The sequence below is a fragment of the Cyrtonyx montezumae genome, unplaced genomic scaffold (genome assembly GCF_038088225.1).
Source record: "Cyrtonyx montezumae isolate F1298 unplaced genomic scaffold, pur_monq_1.0 scaffold_3, whole genome shotgun sequence".
Taxonomy (NCBI): Eukaryota; Metazoa; Chordata; class Aves; order Galliformes; family Odontophoridae; genus Cyrtonyx; species Cyrtonyx montezumae.
In genome coordinates this window covers 108395756-108417517 of record NW_027072034.1, presented here as the reverse complement: position 1 = coordinate 108417517, position 21762 = coordinate 108395756, and the positions used below count along the sequence as shown (strand labels likewise).

The 21762-nt window shown below is 36.4% G+C and overlaps 1 protein-coding gene across 2 annotated transcripts in view; it reads right to left on the bottom strand.

The window, feature by feature from the left end:
- ANO4 (anoctamin 4) overlaps positions 1-21762 on the bottom strand; it is a 113863-nt gene that overhangs the window by 51991 nt on the left and 40110 nt on the right. For both annotated transcript variants that reach the window (XM_065742751.1, XM_065742750.1), the window contains exons 4-7: positions 12449-12549; positions 12105-12206; positions 9657-9701; positions 4864-4995 (exon numbers count right to left, since the gene is read on the bottom strand). In XM_065742751.1, the coding sequence (XP_065598823.1) occupies positions 4864-4995; positions 9657-9701; positions 12105-12206; positions 12449-12549 (380 nt within the window). The remainder of the gene's footprint in view (positions 1-4863; positions 4996-9656; positions 9702-12104; positions 12207-12448; positions 12550-21762) is intronic.

The window sequence follows — 21762 nt, the reverse complement described above, 5'->3', positions numbered from 1 at the left end:
TCCTTTCGTCATTTGATCTTGATTATTTCTGTGAAATTTTCTATTCCCCAGAAGAATGGTCTTAGCATAGCCAAGGAGGTTGGTGCAGGGAATAAAAACAGGCAGAAATGACAGGGAGGCACTGGAAAGGATGAAAATATCTCAAGTGTCTTTAATTAGAACAATGCTGGTGGAGATTACCATTTACCTCCAATGTAAAATCAGAGAGGTTGCCTCTGTCAGTTGACAATCATGCATTCATTGCAATACTTATTCTTTTGTACCACCACCCTTCTCGCCTGCACTTTCTGGGACTTTTTTCCTTCAAATTTGTTGTGGTCCAAGATCTCATCTTTTGGAGTGATAAATCCATATTCACAGACTAATGATCAGCGCTCATTTGTGATCTACAGCATCCATATTCAAAAGAAAAGACTTTTTTCAGTCTGTGGAGAATCTCACCTTTCAAATTTTAGTTCACAGAGGTCAAAGATGAAGGTATTTCCAGCTTAGGTGCAGATAAACATCCATTAGATGTTAATGAGCTATGAAATGCACCAAGTAGAGACTTTCCATAGAGTTTTTTTAATCCTTGCTGTTTTCAGATGGAACAGTTTCCTTAGCTGTTCTACTTCTCCCACCCTTGTTGGAACTGCACTATGCAAAAAGGTTTGCATATTCATTAGAGTGATGCAGCTCATTTTCAGGCTCAGTGAGGTTCAGGCTTTCTATAGGAGAAAGTTCAGTTCAAGGTTTTGGTCACTTTGTCACCTCTTTTGAAAGGCAAAAAATCAGCAAGAATTAACACATTATTCCTTGTGAAGGTAATGTATAAGTAGATAATAAATCCAGTGATTTGTTCTGTAAGAGTTATACCCATTAGCCTAGCTCTGTAAGCCTTATTTCTGTGAGATGTCCTTACACACACACACACACACACACACACACACACACAAATAGAATCCCAATGAAGATAATGAGAGCATTTCTGCCAGGAAAGGTTCCAGAACTGATCCTTAATTAAAGTCCCTTTAAAAAATGTCATTCTGGAAATACTGCTCTTACACTCCCACTGTAAGCGACGTGACGAGTCACTGAAGGTTAATTGTTTTGAAATTATATTTTTAGCTTTCTAAATTAGATTCTGAACTGGAGATTTCAAACACTTTCAATGGATAAAGCACAACAAAACCAACCATCATCTAGAGAAAGCCCTCAAATAACTGTAAATTCAACAAAGAGCAAACTGCTAATGGATTGCTGTTCATACATTCTGTTCAACAATTTTATAGGTTGTACAAACCCAGTAGAAGAAGTAGCTCCTGAGTCTGTGTCCAGTACCCATTAGAAAAAAAACTACTCTTTTTTTTCTGTTTATTTTGGAGGAGCAAAAGGCAAGGAAAGGCTATTTTGTGTTGTACGAGTAAGAGAAACGTGCTGAAAACAGAACAGCCATGGCCTGGTTACAAAGCTACCAAGTGAGCATGCACCTGAAAAACCTGAAAAAAAAACAGGACAGTATCTTCATGTATGTGGGGACTCAGTACGAATGAGAACTAACTGCATGAATTTCTGGTATATATTTTAATTTCATTTTTTTATTGATTTTAATTAATCCAGGTACTGTCTTAGTCTCCTAATTGTGTAAAGTTTAATCTATTTTTTTCTGAAATAATTAAAGGTTTTAGTCAATTTTATAGTCTATTAATATTTAAGCAGAGTTTTTTGCCTTTGGAAGGGAAAAAAAAAAGAAAACAGCTCCTGATATAAAGTCTGAAATCTCTGAATAGCACTTATAAGTATTTTCCTAGCTGGTATACCATTATCTACAAAACTGCAGATAATCACTAGAGTTACTATTCCCAGATGACTAGCAGCTCACTACAGAAAATAACTAAGACATGGTAAAAAATAAATAATTATCATCAAGACTGAGGGAAAATATTTTTTCAGATATAGTGAATTGTGCATTCTCGTAACTGATAATTTTCAGAAGACATGGTGTGGTATAAATAAAGCCCTTCCTAAGCTCTGGCTTCAGAAGAGATATACTGTTTGGAAGACTATCTATCTTGAAAAAAATCTACAAAATCCCAACTAAATGCTTGCCTCAGCCAGCCAGAGCTTCTTTCCTCCAAAAAGAGATTTCCTATTGCTTAGGAAATACAATGAATTTTGCTCTTCTTTTTTGCTGGCTCCACATGTTAAGCACAGTCAGTTTTCTTTCATTCCATGCGTGTAACAGTGGCTATCAGAAGTGAAGACTGTACTTAGACCATGTTTCAAGCATCATCCATATTAGACTGAAGATTTGTCTATATAAACTTGATTAGATCGAAAAAAAAAGGTAAACTATTAACGTTTACTGAGGTGAAAAACATTTGAGACAGTGAAGAAAGGAAGAAGTTCAAGACCCATATGGCAATATTGAGACAAACATAAAAGATGAACAAGCTCATTTAAGGAACAATACTTTAGAAAATAAAAAACACATAAAATCAGGATAGAAAGAAGAATTCTGCTACCTCCATCTACAGTGTGTGGTCAAATTTACAGTGAAGACATGAGAGGACTTGTCTGCAAACTCAGTTATGGAGATTTACACTTTCAAGACACTTATATTTGTGACTGTTTTACTACATGATGATTAAGCAATAATTATAGATGTGTTGGATAAGCACTGATAAATAGTAAAACAGAATTTCTAGATATGCTCAACTGGCAAAAGTACATCGCTTGCTTTCCAGAAATACTTGTACAATAGCCAGAACAAATATTTTTAGTGTAATTAAAAGATGGTCAGTGGGTGGTGAGGTGGTGAGATGTTGCATTGCTAGTGGGGTATCACTTGTTGAGCAGTTGTGATGTTGCTGGGTGTTGGTCAATAGGTGGAGGATAACTGTATTGTGGAAACGTATGTATATATATACATATATAAATATTGTTATAATTGTGTTTTTTTTCAATTTTCCTTTTCTGCCTTATTAAATCATTTTTATCTCAACTCGGAAATTCTATTTTGCTTCCAGTCTCAACTGGGGGGAGTGAGTGAATGACTGTGTGGTGTTTAACTGCTGCTGGGTTAAGCCACAACACAAATATTGAACAAGTTACTATATTTCAAAATTCTTGTCAGAGTAAGAGAGATACAGTCAACAGGCTGGATCATGGTTGGAGTATAAGGACTCTCCCAGAGCCAACAGTTTTTGCAGAAGTAAGGCAGCTCAGCTAGCACTATATCAGTCCCCTTACAGCAGGAATTGAAGACTAAACAAAAAGCAAAATAGAAAATATCACAATTTCTGGGGAGTAGAGTTTCAAAATCTGCAATGATATGAAGTGAGTCCCAAATAACAGGAATGCTAATGAACCCCAAACAGTATTTACTAAGAAACTTGCTAGTATACCAAATGAAATATGAGCAAGTTAGAAGAAGGAATAAAATACTGTGGTTCATATATGCTTACATTCCTTCCCATCACAGAAAAAAAAAAGAAAAAAAAAAGGAAAAAAAAAGAAAAAAAAAAGAAATGTGCCATAAATTTAAAGTTTGTTAATGGTTAATCATAGAATAATTGCAGTTGGAAGGGACTATTTTACTATTAATAAAAGTATCAGTCCAGACATCTTCATTTCTTAGTTTTTTATGTCACTGGTCTATTCCTGAGTAGTTTGCACATACTCTTGGCATTTCAGGGTGCAATCACTGACCCATCTTTTTGTTCAAATATCTCAACACTCCTTAGTCTGGATCAGACATCTATTCAGGGCACAAATGTTTAGTGGAGGTAACTGTCTGGTGGCCAGTGGTAGGAGCAGTATTATACTGAAATTTCCCTGGAGATTTGCACCTAATTTTGTTTGCTGCATTTGAAAAGACACTACTCGCAGCAGATGATGTTCATTTTATTAACTCATTTTGCAGTAAGTAAATCCACTCCATGAAAAACTGCTCACTCAAAGAATCTGAATGAAGTGTTTATTCAAAGAGCAGTGACTCTACCTGTCCTCACCCCAAACAAAATCACACACTTTTTTAATGTTTTGAGCTGCCCATAGTTCATTTCATATCACCTCAGTTTTCTGTGAGTGGTCAGTGCTGACCCTGGTCAGTGCTGCCAATTCTTTGTGTCTTTGTTCTCAGGTAGTCAATGACCACTTCCAATATCAGAAACACAGTAACTATATGACACCCTCTTTCTTCTAAGTTAGCACTAAAATTTCAACATGGGATGTGAAAGAAATGCTAAGCCTCTTTCTATTTTGCATTCTGCAAGTGAATAAAGACTTCTACTCCTCAGACGATTTCTCTAGCAACATTACTGCAACACTGATGCCTTTGGCATGCTCTGGCAAATACAACTGACCCTAACACTGCCATTATGCAAGCAGTTTTGCTTCTGTAAAAGTTAAAGAAATTCAAAATGACACTGTCCTTTTACACATAAACTAGGAATGAAATGCAGTATCCATTTATTTTGACCATCAATGCTAGAAGAAATAATATTGATTATACTAAGAACAGAACTGCTGAATAAGAAGTTTTAATCACATCTTTAACATACACAAAAAGGCAATTCTGACTCAAGAGAGAATTAGTCAGTTGACTACTTCAAGGATGTAATTGAAATTCTAGTGAATCAAAAGGAACTTTTCTATTGATTTCTTTGAGCTTTGAGCAGGACATTTAATTATTAGACATACATTATGTTCTCTTAGGACATCTCTTTTCTATCTGTACCTTTGTGTGACAAAGAACTAATCTGAAGGCACTAGTCTTTAAGGCATGCACTAATAAATATATTTTTTTCAAAGGTGAATCCAGAAGGAAAAGTTTTAGTCTTATAATTAAGTTATGACTCTGTGATGTAATAAAGTACTCACTGATGGATCCTCTGTTGGCTGAATGGAGCAGTATAGCAGTCATTCTCTTCCAGATCTGGCAGTGTCTCCTTGTCCAGTTTCATTGGCTTTCTAGGTAACCATCCTCGAAACCTGCTTATTTGTTTCTCGATCCTGCAATACACAAAAAGTGTGAGCATTTGAGAGAGTGAGTGAAAAATATCTTGCTTTTTAATTACATTTTTTCGTTGCAAAGAACTGATGCTGGCAAACTAGGCCACTTAATATCTACAGCTACAAAAGAGCAGTGTCTGACATTTTTGAGCAAATTATACAAGCCAAACTTCATTATTAATAAGAAGCTTTCAGTGACAGAGCATCTTATTTTGTCTCAGCACAAAAACAATGCCAGTGTTACATGCTGCTAAAAATCTTTCTAAGCTCATTAATCTCTTGGAAACTCTCTAAGCCTTTATTTATCAGTTATTTCCTTAATTTAAATTTCAGGCTTAATTTACCTATTAGACTTTGGACATATAAACATTAGAACAGTACAGACTATGACAGAGAGCTTTGAAAGTTAAACCCTGGTCAGCTACATCCTTTTCCTGCTCACTGTAAAGATTCTTACCTTGCAATTGGTGCTATACAAAATAGACTACTTTGTTCATTTGGTTAAATTGTAGTGTCTTGCAATAAGCCTACACAGAACTAAAATACTCAGTGTACAGATTAATAGGTGACAGCTGCACAGGTTCTTACATGTAGAAGGTGAAAGCAAATAAGATTAAGCTGGATTTAAATGCAAGGGTACTCTTGCAAAAATGCACACTGAAATTACAGGAAAGGGAACAATCAGTGCTGACTGGAGGAGACAATCTAAAACAAATCCACTTGCAAACTAAAATGTTATAATGAAAATGTTATGACGAAAACACATAACAAAGAGGAGATGTGTCTGGCAAATTGAACCCTACCCTCTCTCACACCTTCAAGTTCTAAACAATGATCTCTGCCTGCAAAAACCAGATGACAAATTATGGGCATGCCCATACTTCTATCACAGGGTAAGTATTTTCAGTTAGGGAGCATAAACCAATATATTTTGAAGATTAAGACCAGTTGCAGATGAAATTCAAAGATGGGAAATCTAGTTGTTTTTTCACTTTCAACATAAGCCAGCCCAATAACTCTGTGACTAAAGAAAATGCTGTGAGTTCTGCACAATTCAAGGAAGGGAAATCTATATCCATGCAGCTAAGAGTGTAGGACAGTGACGTGAAATTATTACTTACTTACATTCAAAATATATGTGATGTTTCCTGGATTATTCAGCCTTTTCTCCTCACATATTTTTATCTTAGACAAGAAAACTAACGATGATTTTTAAACATGGACATTCAATCCAAAATTGTAACCACAAGAGCCCTATCCATTTTGGTACAGTTTGTGTATCTCCTATCTGTGAATAACATGGGAGCAGAGGTATAAATATGCCATCAGATCTGTTCAGAAGAATGGCAATGCTTGTAGGAGCACAACATGAGACTTATACTAAAGTTATCACAAACTCTTAATGGGCACTGATCATTTACACCAGCCTAGCAGCTCTGTGCACAGGCTGAGTTAGTTTGCAAGTGAGTGCATGGAAAACACTGTCAGATCCCAGTGCTGTGAAAGGCAGATCCATGTAAGTCTCCAGTTGTCCTCTCCAGATTCCCAGCCTTGAGCTAATCTGTACAGAGACTGATAGGAATGACAAGGGAATAGTAAGTTATCTCCTGGGGGATTCCCTCTTTCTTGGCTTCCAGTTTTTCCTCTGCAAAGGTCCCAAGCTCTGTATTACTGTATGCTCAGCAGACTTAGTGACCCTTGGTGTGGAAAAGGGAAGAGTAATCAGGCACAAGGATTTTCTAAATATCCCAGCCCATGCTTATTTGTTGACTAAAATCATTTGAATTCTCTAAGTTATTAATGTCCTTGCTAATCTGCAACCCTTTCTCAGTCATCCTGCAAGTGCACATTTGAGATATGTGTGCTGCAATTTTATCACAGCACATGCAGGCATACACACAGTGCTTTCCCAGATTAAGAACAATGCATTATTCATGTTGTCTTCTCACTGAGGATATGCCCAGAATTTCACTGGTTTGCCACTCCCAAGGTTCAGACTACTTGGCATGCTCAGTGAGCCTGCTCCTTTCCTGCTGGCAAGCAGATCTAGAAAGGTTGCAACGACTTTCTGCACAGCTGACAACTTCAGAGTACAGCAGAGTCATCCTTAGGAAAAAAAATTGTTTTCTCCTTCAAAAAGAAAAATGACCAAGCTTAAAATGCCTCCAGGACACCCCAACAGCACCATGAGCCAACAGTGCAGGCTTTGTACTGAACATGATCCTCTCTCTAAAGAAAAGAGACACTAGTGTTAAAAAATCCACTGTGTTTTATTACTTTTTCATGGCTAATCTGGGCTTCATGTTCCCTGAAAAATGGGAATGGTGTTTGGAAAATAGAGAAGCCTACACAAGACCAGGACAGTGCATGGAGTGATGAGGCACTGTAGTCAACCACAATGACAGAGGAAAGTGGAAGAGCTGTTAAAAATTTCCTTTCTAAATACCTTTTTAAGAAACAGTTGTTAGCCTCATGTGGCAAAAATTTATGGTCTCAGAGCACATGGTGACTCAAAGATAAATCCCACTCCAGTCCTGGCCTTGCCTCTGCTGTCCAAGCTCAGCCTTTACCCAGTGTCCTGTTTCCAAAGATGCACATTGTGCTTCACGCACAAACTGGTTTCTCAAATAATTTCAGTTTTATTACTAGAAAGCAGGGTAGGGATAGAATCTTATATATATATATATATATAATTTTTTTTTTTCCCAAAGGAAAGAGGAAGTTAGAAAAATCAAAACAATTGTTTAGAATTGAGATTGATTTTATATCTGGCTCAACTTCGATGGAGCTTTATGCATAGTGTAGTTCTAGACACATTTTTAGTTACGTTTTTAACAACAGCTCAGGTAGAATTCTAGATATTGTATACATACCTGATTCCCCTCCTTTCCTCTAGAATAGATTAGGGCAGTTTCATTATTTGAAATTTTTGGATCACTAGAATGTTTCAGAGAGAAAATTCACATGAGACTGATAAGTTGCAAGAAACCTTCTCTGGACTTTCTCCGTAACAAAAGCCCTCTTTAATAATAGTTTTGCCTCAGTGTCAATATAATATTTGTCTTAGCTCAAAAAACAGACCAAGGCTTTTAATCTTCACTGAACTAGTAAAGGAAATAGTTTTACTGAAGCTGTAGATCTGAGTATAACATAAATGAATATACAGCTGAATATGTTTTCTTTCTTTTCCCACTGTGACTATTCAGCTTTTCTGCCTCAAGCAGCTTGTCACAGAGCAGACCATAAAAAGTGAATGTAGCTAAGTGCTATCATCACTCAGGAACTAAAATAAAAACCCAAAACACAGAAAAAATTGCACTCCTCCTTTTTCTGACTGTGAATCACATGCTGACTGATAAGAAAATGAATGTAAAGCAAAATTTTGTATGCCAAATATAAATGTTAGAATCTTCTAATCCTTCCTTTTAATCTATTGCTATAGAGATAGCAGCCATCTCTTAACTAAAATCCCAATAAAATTCTTAGTTAGCAGGCGGTATGCACTCACTGAAAAGTGGAGATTGCAAATGAGGGAACACTGACCAACTTCAGAAGAACAGTGTTTGTTTACTAGCTGACACTGACTGCATAAGATGTCTTAACTCCACAAAGAGTTCATTTGGTGTTTACAAGTGTAAAAGAAACACACCATAATTTGAGATCAGTGCTGGAACTCTCAAGTCACCAGCACAGTACAATGGGATTTAATGTATAAAAAGCTTTTTAATATGCTCATGCAGCAGAGTGAAAATACATAATTCATTTTCCCATGTATGTTCATCTAGTGACATTATCTGCAGAGTGATACAGCTGTTTTCTCCAATATGCAGATTTTTCAAATCCAATTCTTCTCCCTCAGAAGTTCATGTGTCTTCCCACTGATCTCAGAGTGAGACAGTAAATCAAATGCTAGACCCTTTTGAAAACTGCATCAGCAGCACTGCAGCATTAAATGACAATATATGAGCTAATTTTTGCCAAACTTGTATATTTTTGAGGCTCTTTGGTGACATTTTCATTCAATTGTCTGAGGTATCAGAAAGAAAATGTATACTGGAAGTTCCTATTCCATAATGTCAGGCACAAAATAGATCAAATATAACCTTAAGATATTTAATAATTGAGTGAAATGACTTCAAAGGTTCTTCAAAAGTACTCATCTCTCAAGCTGAACAGCTTCACACCACAGATGGATATGGTTCACTGCATTCCAATCTACCAACAAAGTACTAAGCATCCTCACAGAGGAACAATAAATAACACCATTTACTGCAACAAGCAAGCAAGGTGCATGGAAATGAAAAATGTAGTACCTGTGGTATTTTAATCCCCCAAAAAACTTCCAAATGCGTGACATAAAAATAAAGTTTGCAGTAACACACTTTATTCTTTCTTTAAAGTCTCCATCAATCAAAAAATATCTCCTCGTTATTAAAAAAGGCAACACTGGTAAAACAAATTGCCTTTTTTGCATGGCAAATGCCTTTAAAAGTATAACTCTGCTGTTTCTGTTTTTGCAGATATCCTTGTGTGCAATTGCACCCTCCAACCTTCCTAGAAGCACTACTAATAACCTTTTACTTCCAGCTTGACTTTAACCATTATTTTAGTGATCAAGTCCAAGTTAACATAAACTGAGCTAGCAAGAGAATTGTACTCACCTATTCATGAACTTGTATCGGCGGTGCAGGTAATAGATTTTTCTCCTGGAAGAACAGCAAAAATGAAGCCAGTCGAGAAGAAAACCCATCGTCAGTTACAGTATGAACTAGCAAGGAAGGAAAGGAGATTGAAGACAGAAGCCTGTAAGAGGTGGAGGAAGAGACTAAAAGAGAGATTACAGAACTGTCACAGGACGCCACGCAGACTCTGGTGGCATTTGAATTGCAAGGAGGTCATCATTTTCTCATTGTCTTCTCTTTTTCTGCTACTTGTCATGTATGAAAGACAGGGACACAAAGACGTGTCTATTTCCAAGAAGTCCACAAACAGATGCAGGTATTTTGCAGGACCAATGCAAAGATGGATAAATTATCCTCTGTGTATCTCAAATTCACCAGTGATTTACCAAAACTGCACTTGACAAAATGTAAGGGGAATCATTTAGAAAAGCCAGGGAAGTTGTTCCTGATGTTGCAATATGCCAGTAACACACGCAGTGTGAACCAGAACCAGCGTTTACTGTTGGAGTATCATCCTTTCAAACAGAATATAGATTACATAAATAACTGAGTACGTGGCCAGCACCCACCCCAGGATACAGCCACTCCTTCTGCCCCTTGTATAGGCACCACTGCTTTTTATAGTCAATGCAGTAAGCTGTGTGGGGGTGTGTGTGGGGAGCCAGTGAGCAGAAAAGGGTGCACAAGCAGACGCATGCTGACCACACTCTCTTGATCTTGCCATCTTGTCACATTAGGAAAGACTAATTTTCTGAAAGAGTGGTCAGGAGCTGGAATGAGCTGCCCAGAGAGGTGGTGGAGTCACTGACCCTGGAGATGTTCCAGGAATGTTTAGACATTGTGATGAGGGACATGGTTTACTGGGAACTATTGGTGGTAGGTAGATGGTTGGACTGGATGATCTTCTAGGTCTTTTCCAACCTTGGTGATTCTATGATTTACGATTCTGTGATTCTACGATTCTATAATTCTATGATCTGCTTCTCTATGGGCCTTGTAGGGCTCACATCACCCAGAACAGTGGTTCCTAACCCTCCTGTGTAGATACAGAAGGGGATGTCCACCTCCTGTCCCACTCTGCTGCTCTTGTTCTCCTCATAGCTGCCTAAAACACCACAACTGTGACCTTCACTAAAGAGATCACAGAATCCTTTGGGCAAATCCTCCACAAGGTAGCACTATATCTGTTGCCTTATTCAACAGGAGCAGAGAAAAGTAAAAAACGAGTGTTACTGATGATGCCATCTGCTTCTCGATTTTTCTTCAAATATGCAGGGTTGTCCACTATTTTGGGACCTTTGTTTTAAAGCAGGATAGTTTCACTGATGTGTGGACCTTGGACTATTTCAACCCAACAGAACAGTAATAATTATCTCCCTATAGATGGTAAAAGAATGAAGATGTGGTCACGAAGCACATCTTTATGTATAATTTGTATGGCACCTACTTTTCTAACTGCTGAGAAATGGGTCTCAAAAATGGGACTTGGGACCAGGAAAGAACAATCTGCTCACAGCGACTAAAAACGAGTTCCTGCTTTATTTCTTAATCATGAGATCTTACCCTCTTACTGGGGCAGAATCGTCTCAAGTAATGTCAAGAAATACTGAGAAAGTACACTTTTGACCTAGTCAGTTATTTCTATGGCTAGAATGGTTTTTAAAAAAGAACATGAACATCCTCTAATGACTCGCGATAGCCTTTATGTTTTTCTCTTTAGCAGCAAAAGCTCAAGAAAGAGCTGTTGAAGATTTGCTGTGTAAAGAAAAAAAAAACAAAACAAAACAAAACCCAATACATATAGAGTAAGCCTGCAATTTTGTCTTTATTTCATATCCACATTTCCTAGAATGTTCTTAACGCTACAGAGCTTATGTCATATTAGAGGCATTTTTTTTTCCTTAAGCAAGAACAAAATAGGAATAGAAATCCTGCAAAGGACAACTCACTAGCTGCATATCTGGATCTGATCCTTATCTCGCTCAGAAGTATTTCCAGTAAAATCAGTGGAATTAAGCAAATGTAAACCCTGCTAATTAAAAGAAAAATCAAGACCTCTCAGTTCATGGGTTTTGGTCAGTTCTATTTGAAGTCTTAAAGCTATTTTAACAGTTCTGATAGCCAGCAGAGTAAAATTGATATTTTACGCAAAAAGATCCATAGCCCAACATGCAAATAATATTAAAAAAATGATCAAAATAATCTGAATGATGATGTGAAATTAATTTGGTTGTCAGTGGCACTCAATAAAATTTACTTTCTCCACAGGCAAAGCACTTAACAGCTTGAATTGTGCTCCTACTAGAAGTGATACATATTTATAATCTGTGTTTCTGAACTTATGCATTATACAAGCAGAAATTTTACAGGTGCTGAACATACCAGATACGTCCAACAGACATGCACTTTCTGTGCTGCCTTACGTACCTGGATCTTCTTGACCTCCCATTGATTTCAATGAAATGTCCGTTTAAAAAACAGCAGCGCACAAGTATGCAGGGGGCTCCAGCAGTGAAGGGGTTAAAGGGCCTAAGGATAGAATACCCCATGAAAACAGCTGCACTGCTACAGCTCACCTTAATTTCAAACCAATACTCTACTGAAATTGTAGGCAGGCATTAACAAGAAAGAACACTGAATATGTTATGTATGACACTCCATTTTCTAAGGACGTGTGGTATCTTATAGACAAGTTTTCCATGTGCATTCTGGTGCTATTTTTTACTTTAGCTTTACAGTGAAGTGTGAAGACAAAATACAACTACACCTACCTGAATGGCATTCTTACATTCATTAGTTCAGCATATTTGCCCAGGACCTCCCAAGGGGCATGCAGCTTCACAAAGATGATGTCACTGTTTGTTAGAGATGACTGCAAAAGAAAAAGAAAACAGCCACCAGGGCTTAATTTTTCAGATAAGAAAGAAATACCTATTCTTCCCTTGTGTCAGCCCTCCCACTTCCCGACTCTTCCTGAAGCACGTGTTGTTCTATTGAGATATTGTCAACTTATTTTCCTTCTGGTTTCCTGAGAGCCAAGTTTTGACTTCCTTCCAGCCTGTACAAGGATTTCCTTCGCCATGGAAAAGAGGGCATGAACAGGAGGTTGACAGGGAGTTATGGGTCACCCAAGTGTGGGGTGGGAAAAAAAGTTGGTCCTGAGCTTCAGCTAAAGCTAAAATGGCAACTTTGGTTCTGGATCTGCTAATTGACCTGATTTCTGTACTCATCATGACATAGATGTCTCTTTTTGTGTCAGATAATGGAGACACATCTAGTGATCATGAAAAAATTAATGACATGGACATATAACGAAGTTCAACAGATAAAGAACCATGGTTCCATTGTCACTCTTGCCTGCAAGAATTTGAGTGTTACACCTAAAGCCAGCAGGAAAAAGGATGATGCCACACCCAGCTCAGACTAATTGCCAGGAGCCAGTGACAGTTTAGGGTCATGATCACAGCAGCAAGGAGATCTTTAACTCTTTTCTCTGCTACTGTTTTCTTTCCTATGGTTTGCATGTATTTTCAAGAGAGCTTTATGTAGTATGTTCGCATCAGAACAGTTTTTACCTAATAGAATGCTGTCCAGTGATGAACAGAGAATGTGCAGTATAGAGAAGGGGAAAAGTGTGGGTTTATTTGTTCTCAGGAGGAGAAAAAGTGCATTTCAATAAAACTACAACAGCATTGGCTGATGCTACTTTTATTGAGAACACAGACATTCACATAAGATGAATGGAAGATGAAAGATGGAAAGTTGGAAGATGAATTGTAGAAATTCTAATGAAAAATCTACGATATTGTCATAAAACTGCATTCCATGCAGCTTACAACAACTGAATGGATCACACTAACAGAGACAGCTACAACAGGCTGAATTCAAGGAATGTCCAGGAACTGAGTGAAGGTGTACCGAGTATGAGAGAAGGACAGTGTGAGGACTCAGACAATCAGGTGGAAAATCTGTTAGTTTAAGAATTAGTTAGACATTAGGGAATGATTTCCTAGTCTTTTAGACTCTGTACTGTATTAAAAGCTCCTCACATTCATTCCTAGTTATTACAAGTTACTGGGGATTCTGAAGTCTGACTTCATCAAGTAGATAACACACAACCAAGACTACACACGGCTACTAGAAGAATTTCCTGCAAACTACTCTCATAGAGGTTAAGTCAGCAGAAGACTGGCAACTTTTTCATAAACAGCATGCATGAAAACCAAACTATACCAAAGGATCTTCTAGTAATGTCCCAACACACTGATAATAGTTGAGAAATTGAGGACATTCATTTAAAACAGTCTATAAATTTAGTGATGGATGTTATATGCATTTTCCAGCACATTGCAATCTAAACCATACAAAGTATGATGGTCACAGTTACAGGACTTGTGGATATGCTATTTCACAAGTGAAACCTAAATTTATCTAAATTTGATTTCTTATGTGTTACATATTTTCACATAGAAACATGAAAAGATTCCAAATACTTATGAGAAAAATAAATACAGAAGTTTAAAGATATCTATTATTTTTAACCAGTATATTGTAATATAGTTTTGTCAATTTTGTCTGCATAAGATCTAATAAATATGTATTTATGAGGCTTGGTTATTTTCAGAAGAGACAATAATGCTAAATTATGAATATGCAAATCCAGTTCAATTAGGTTTCTTCATGTTAAGTGTTCATAAAAGAAAGCATATGGAAAAACTGAGATAAGCAAGATTGGAACTAAAAGAACAATCCATATGGAAGAGTAATTGAATGCAATGTCACATTCACCTAATTAAAGAAGAAAATTGCAAATCAAAGCATCTAAAAGGAAATATCAATAGCTCTATCTTAGTTACAAAAATACTTAATAAATAGAGTCTGCTAAACTGTCTTTGTTATATTAGTATTTAGACCCCTTAGTATCCTCTGTCTTCTTAATGTTCCACTGAGAGGAACGCTGTTCTTTTATAATTGACTTTAGAGACTTGGCTCATTAAAAACTTTGGAGAAACAAACTCAATTTCACATTATAGAAGCATGCAAACAAAAATCAATGTTAACACTGCTCAGCTTCGAAATTTAAATAAGAAAACTGTTTATTGACATAAGCGATTTGCTGGAAAGTGATGTCTAGATGATAAAGAAATAAAAATTAACACAGCAACAAAGGGAACAGAAAATGAAATATAACACTTTGAAAACATTAAAATGGAGCATGTGTTTACCTTTGATTCATGACACCAGTGTCATCATTATTACCTTGTGATAATTGCCAGGCCACCAATGTTCACATAAATCGTCCATTTGAAACTTATTCCTTGAGGAAGAATATGCATAGTGTGTGACAAGAGACTTGATTATAATCAGAGAACCACAGATTAATTTAGGTCCCCTCTAGGGGTCATCTGTACTCACTTTACCTAAACGAGGGACAGTTTTAATCACTTGCTCAGGGGCTTGTCCTGTTGAGTTCTGAATAACACCTCCACGGAAAAAGATTTCACAACATCTCTGGGCAAGCCACTTACTGTAACTAGTTGAGAAAAAATATTTTCTCTGGTAAAATTTGTGCACTTTTTCAGAGGAATGTTGGTTGAAGTAATACAAGTTTTTACACAGGAAAGTAGAGAACATTCAAAGAACATGTAAAGAAGGCTTTATTTATAAAGCGACCTGTTTTTTAGAGGAATGTTTCTTTATTTATTTTTATTTTATTTTACTTTTTGTTTGTTTTTAATTCTGATTAAACACACTAGCAATGTGTACTTAGTTTATTACTTATATACTTAGTAATTGAATACTCATCTTCAAAACATAATAGAATGTCCTGTAGGATAGAATTCAAATCACCACAACCTCAGTCACAGATAGTCAACATACGAAGAATGCCTCTCTGTGGTGCCATCAATCTACTATTTTTCACAAGCTGTTATTTTTCCATCCTTCTTCTCCCTGCTCACTCACCTCCTTTTTCAGTTGATCTGGAACTATCATATTCCAGAAAATACCAGACCAGTATTTAATAACCACAAGTAGATGTTTCCATGGCCTACGTTTTAGTATGAGGTATTCATTAATTCTCACCCTTTCAGTCTTCACTGATAAAATCACTTTTATCACGATATCATTGTTGCCAACCTGACAATACAAGTAGTGCCATAGGACCACCTATTATAGGTAGAAATGACTACTTCTTCCTTCTGACACGACCACCTTTATCTTCTACCACTAAGTCTGCTGAGACACTTTATTCACAAAGAAAACAAATCAACCACAAATGTCCTTAAAAACTAAACACTGTATTCTACTTCAGTATCACTGTAAAAGTAATGTGAGAGTGTAACGTAAGGACCATTTACTTAAACTCAAAAGCATAAGCAACTTCTTTGGGTCATCAGGTAGGCCAAGGAAAACTTGTAAAGAAACATCATGTTCTTGATCTTTTTCTGAAAGCAAGCTTTCATGTCTAGAAACAGAGTGGTGTTAACTGCTGTTGAACTGAACTTCTGGCTGACAAATTCACTCGTATTTCTGCAAGCACTCCAAGTTCTTTTGATGGTAGGATTAAAAATACGTATTCACTATTGACCTGACTCTGCTCTTTCTGAAGTTATCATTGTTAGTCTGAATGGAAGCAAAATTATGCTGACTTTGAACATCTCTTGAAAAGCCCACATTTTGCAGTATTTGCAGGCTGCCATCTAGGATCAAGGCTGGAGATTTGTGGTCTTTATCAAATACACCCTTAAATATTATTTTCCAACAAAAATATTTTTAAAAATTCATTATTAATATTATCAAGTCATTTTGAGACAAAAACAACTGTAGGACTCACCTTAATACAGTATTTTTTTAGGTAAAAATTTAAGAAAGTAGAAGAGATGCACAGGAGATAACCTTGAAGAAAGATAAAATTACAGAATCTCCAATTGGGTGGTGTAATTCTTTATTTGCCTTGAGGCTACTAGGCAGACAACTGTAAAAACCAATGCTCTAATTTGCGTATGCTTATCTACAGGGAAAAGATGTAAAAGGAAAAGAAATCAGAATTTACTAGAAACACATTTTCCCTTTAAAAAAAAGACTCAAGACCTTTTTCCACCTTTTAATGTCTTCCTTATCAAAGTAAAATAAGATAAAAAGATTTTGAAACAGATCCAGCATCTAGACTCAATTCTTACCTAAATTAGGAAGACTCAGCAAGGTAACATAAAAGAAAGAATGGGAATAGTGCTGGAGTTACTTGCAAACAGTTAATTTTTGTTAAGAACCTCAGAAAAGAAAAGCCAGAAAAGAAGAGAAAATCGTTTATCCTCTGATAAGAATTCTGTCTATAATCAAGTTCCATATGATATCTCAGCACAGAGCAGTAAATAGTAACTGTCACAGGTTCCACTGTTTTTGAAAATGACTCTAGTATATTAACAGCACAGATTGATTTGCCATTTGGACTGAATTAAGGGGATAAAAACAAAAGCCAGCAAATTTTAGCTGATTAAATCATCCTTCCTCTGCAAAACCAAAATAAATATAAATTCACGAAGATAATTGCGTAGAACTGGACAAGCAGCAATAATGTTCTGCCAGTACTGTTCAAAAGTGCAAACGTTACCACTGGGTAAGTAATTACACACTCCCAATATATGCTCTGCTTGAGGGAAAATATTACACACACAAATGCATTAACCTCTACATTCATGGATCAAAGGAATCTAGTAAATAATAGTGCCTGTATCTTTCAACTGTATCCTTTCAATCACATCACGTGTGATGGAAAAGAGGAACATACTGCCCACATTTCAACCAGAATGTTAAGAAGCTTTTGACTTAGGTGAATCTCTAGGACAAAAGCAGTAAAGGTGAAAATATGATTCAAGAAATAAAGCCCTAACTAATAAATAGAAAGCTGTTAATAAAACTGTGTTGACATAGGAGGACATTGCCGTATAAAATGTAGAATAACTGTGTAAGGAGCCACAGGGAAGGGGTTACAATTCACTATGATTTTTATATGAAAATTTGATGATGGGTAAAGCTTTATCTTTGCTTAGCAAAATATTTCCAGAGGTTCAGCTTCAGTGGAGTTAGCTAATACAAGCAGGTGGCTGGCTACTGCCAGCGTCCGGGCAGTGTGTCATCTAAGCCAACTCAGAGCAGGTGTCATTGTCACAGTGCTTAATTTTTTGGCAGCAGCTGACAGGATATCATTGCTGGAACAGAGTAGAGTTAGTAACAAGGGGGACTGTTTACAAATGTCCCTTCATGTAGACAAAATACAAGAGTAGGAGGGCAACCTAAGGAACAGGGTGGTCTACTTGAGTAGAAGCAAAATGTATGTACTATGCCATTGCTAAAGTTTAATGTGCAACAGTGACTTTACAGTCTGCAGTAAATAGAAACAAATTCATCTGGATCAAGAAATAACTTGAGAAAGTATGCCTTTAATCCCAACAAAAGTCATTTGCATTCACTTGAGGTGGAAAGAGTGAATGTCCCAGTAGGGTAACTTAGATGTAGTAAATCTACCAGGGAAACAGTATTCTCTGATTTAGATTCCACTTCCTGAAGAAAGGATTAAAAATACCTAAAGCATGATCATCTTAATGGAAGAGGTTGAACTGACAGCGAGGCAATGATAAAACATTTATTGATAATCCCTTTAGTGTATACTGAATACAAGTTTGACCATGACAAAATAACTGATCATATAAATGATAAAATGCAGATTTAATTTTTTTTTTTGGATGAGAAGATAGTATAAATATGTGAAAATACTTACTTGCACGTTTAAAAATGCAGATAGATAAAAACACTGAGAAGAATGCATTTTTACGTACAAACTCATTGTTTGATTATATCTGTTAATATGAGATCAGCTGTAAACTTAATTTCAGATGAAAAATGTTAATATTTTATACAGTGATAGTTGAGATCATAAAATCTTTTTGACTGTACAGCTGGCCAAAAAATGTCCCCTAGGTACAATATTTTACTTAAAGCATCACTGGCTGTGAAAAATTCATCCTACCATTGAACTACATCTTATCAAGCATCTCCCACTGTGATTTATCCCAAGTGTAAAATACAAAAACAGTATTTTCCCAGTACATTTATATGCCTCATTTATCATTTTTTGAAGTAAAAAAGTGCTTACATTTAATTAAATGTCTATCAGATATTCATATTTGCTTTTAGAGGCTTGTTGGAGAAACATTGCTTTGGCACAGAAAAAGACAATTTATTTTTTGTCCAGCAGTTAATCTCACAAGCTTAGCAATCAGTCAGACACACAAAACATGCAGGCAGGCTTATTATAGCTTTTGCATACAAGTAACCTAGAGGAACTGAACAAGGTGCTTGTCATAGCATTGGACAACTGAGGTTGCAAAGGTCTTCTGGAAATCCAAACCCCAGTGGGTTTTGGGGCATTGAATATTTCTGTGGATGGCCACCTTGCAAACTTCCTGGGCACTGTAGCCACTCTGGACAAAAAGGTCATTACTGATCTTCCACGTGGATCCAGAAGAGTTTGCAGCATCTCATCACTGGAGCACCTGCTTGTGCTCCAGCAAGATGAAGGCATTTGGTTGCTCAATTCTTTATTTTCAGACCCCTGCTCTTTAGCTCACACATTCAAGGAAGATATTCATTACTTATATGAATACCTGCCAGTGCTTTCGGTGTAGCTCTCAATTACAGTCCACTACCTCCATATTTATGTAATTCTTTCTAAAGAGAGATTCTAATGAACTCATTGAGACTACAGCTGCAGAAGAGCCTAATTCAAATGATACTATCAGGAGAGAGGCTGTGATGAAGTCCACATGGCATAATGCAGCCGACAGTTATTCAAGTCACCTACATGCTTTCAATGCTAGGATTTCACAGAATCGTGGATCTGTCTCTGCTAAGCTATGCTCATAGTAGTTTGACTTCCATATATAATGACATCATCTGATGTTAAAATTGTATACATAGAAAAAATCAGTTTATTAAACAAACGTAGCATAATTAGAACTTGACTGAACACAAAAGATGAAATTTAAATATATAATAGTATCTCTAAATAAAGAAGGGAGATTCCTAGATCCTTTATGCATTTCTGGACAAATCTCTTCATTTGTTCAATGTGCTTTAAATGAAACAGGGCCAATATATAAAAAGAACAAATTATAATTTTACTCTGGATTGTTCTAATTTGTTATACTAAAACAAAATCCCTTCATGGCACAGTGTACTAACAGTGAAGACACCTAACATTAGCCCAGTGTTAAAGAGTTATTGCCATTCACAGTGTGCCTATTAGCACTGGGTTCTTTCTGTATGATACAGAAAGGCAAAGCAGCACCAGATGGAGCTCAGTATTTTAATGGTTCAGATAAGTGCAGTAGAGGACAAAGATGATTTGCTCTCTTAGTTCAGGCCTCTTACATGAAGATACAATGAAAGACGTTAGTGAGAACAAGTCCTCCTTTGGCTTGAATGCTGATGTCACCATCAAGTGAGATAGTGTTAGTTTTGATCTGATTGCATATGTTGCAATGTAATGAAAATTGTTTGCTGAGTGATACTGAAATTTGAGGTTCCTATAACATGACAAAAATAAGGTATCATGCAGCACATACACTAGCAAAGATTCTCCCCTCCAAATTCACTTGCTCTGTGGAAACCACTGAAATGAAGAACTTTGCTTAACAGATAGTAACATCTTTTTCTACAGATTAAGAAATGTCCATTCTACTTAAAAGACTTATCTAGCAAAAGGCAGATGTTCAGCTCAGGAAACTGCAATCTTTGTTATCTATTGAGAGAATTAACACTACTGGTAATGGTTTCTAGAATCTTTTATTTTGCTCCCTTTCCATAGAGGAGCTGAGTCACTAAGGGCTGCAGCAGAGAATTCACATTCCAAACGCGGAACAGAAGTTATCAAAACGTTTTCTAGCTCGGTAGCACTATTCAGATACTTTCATTCAGCATAAAACTTCGGACTGGAATCGAAATTCTCACATATTGTACCTCTGAAACTAATGCATTTGGTAAGCTTACAGCAATCAGTTTCATTCTCTTGTGTGGGAAATTGTAAAAATGCAAATTGAAAAGAAAAATAAGACAAAATCCCACTTCGCTTACTAATCCCATTCTTTCTATATACTTTGTAGAAGCATTATAATTAGAGTTTTTCTTCTACAACAAAGATTTAGAGACTGGAAAATTACAATTCCATTAGATAAGATCTCTGAAAAAAGTCAGTATGGTTCATACAGTAAGGGCTCTTAAAATTATAATTCAAACATTTTTGAAAAGAATTTGCTTAAAAACAAAACAGCTGGGCCCCAGGGAATACTAGAAAAGGTATTTCAAAACTGGGGAAAAATTCCATTAGTGCTACAGTAGTAGACATTAGAAATTATCCAAACTACAGAACACTTTTTCAAAATATCACCATCTAAAAAATTATAATTGTTCATACTCTGTAGGCTATCCTTGCTGATATTTAAAATACAGAAATTCTAGTATGTGTAATAGAAGTAGTGAAGAAATGTTGTGTTTTGAATCATGTCATGTAAATTTATTGAGAAACCACATTTATTTCTGTACAAACACCCATACACTCAGACATGATCTCTTTCAAATATGAGAATAGCAGTGAATTGGCTAGGAAATAAATGTTATTAAAATTATATGGCATGTACTTATCTATGTTCTTGCTAGTAGTTACTGAAGGGTGTGCTATTAACTCAGTAACAAAACTGTTGAATTTCTTTCCTTCAATAATCTCAGTGCACTACTGTCTACAACTGCCACGTCGCTTTTCAAAGAGGGAAGGAAAAAAGCAAACCCATATTTGCAGCATGATATTTTAAAGCAGATCCTCTTCTACCTTTGTCTTACACATATATATCTGAGAAATGTCTCCCACTGTTAAATCTGTTTCCTCCTGCAGAATCCCATCTCTCTGTCTTGCTTGTCTCCTTCTCGTCAGTCAATGTCACTTTTATCTCTCCAGATTCCCTCATACAACCACAGAATGGTACTTGTCCTGCCAATTGCCCTCTAACTGCACCATAAATCTAACAGATAT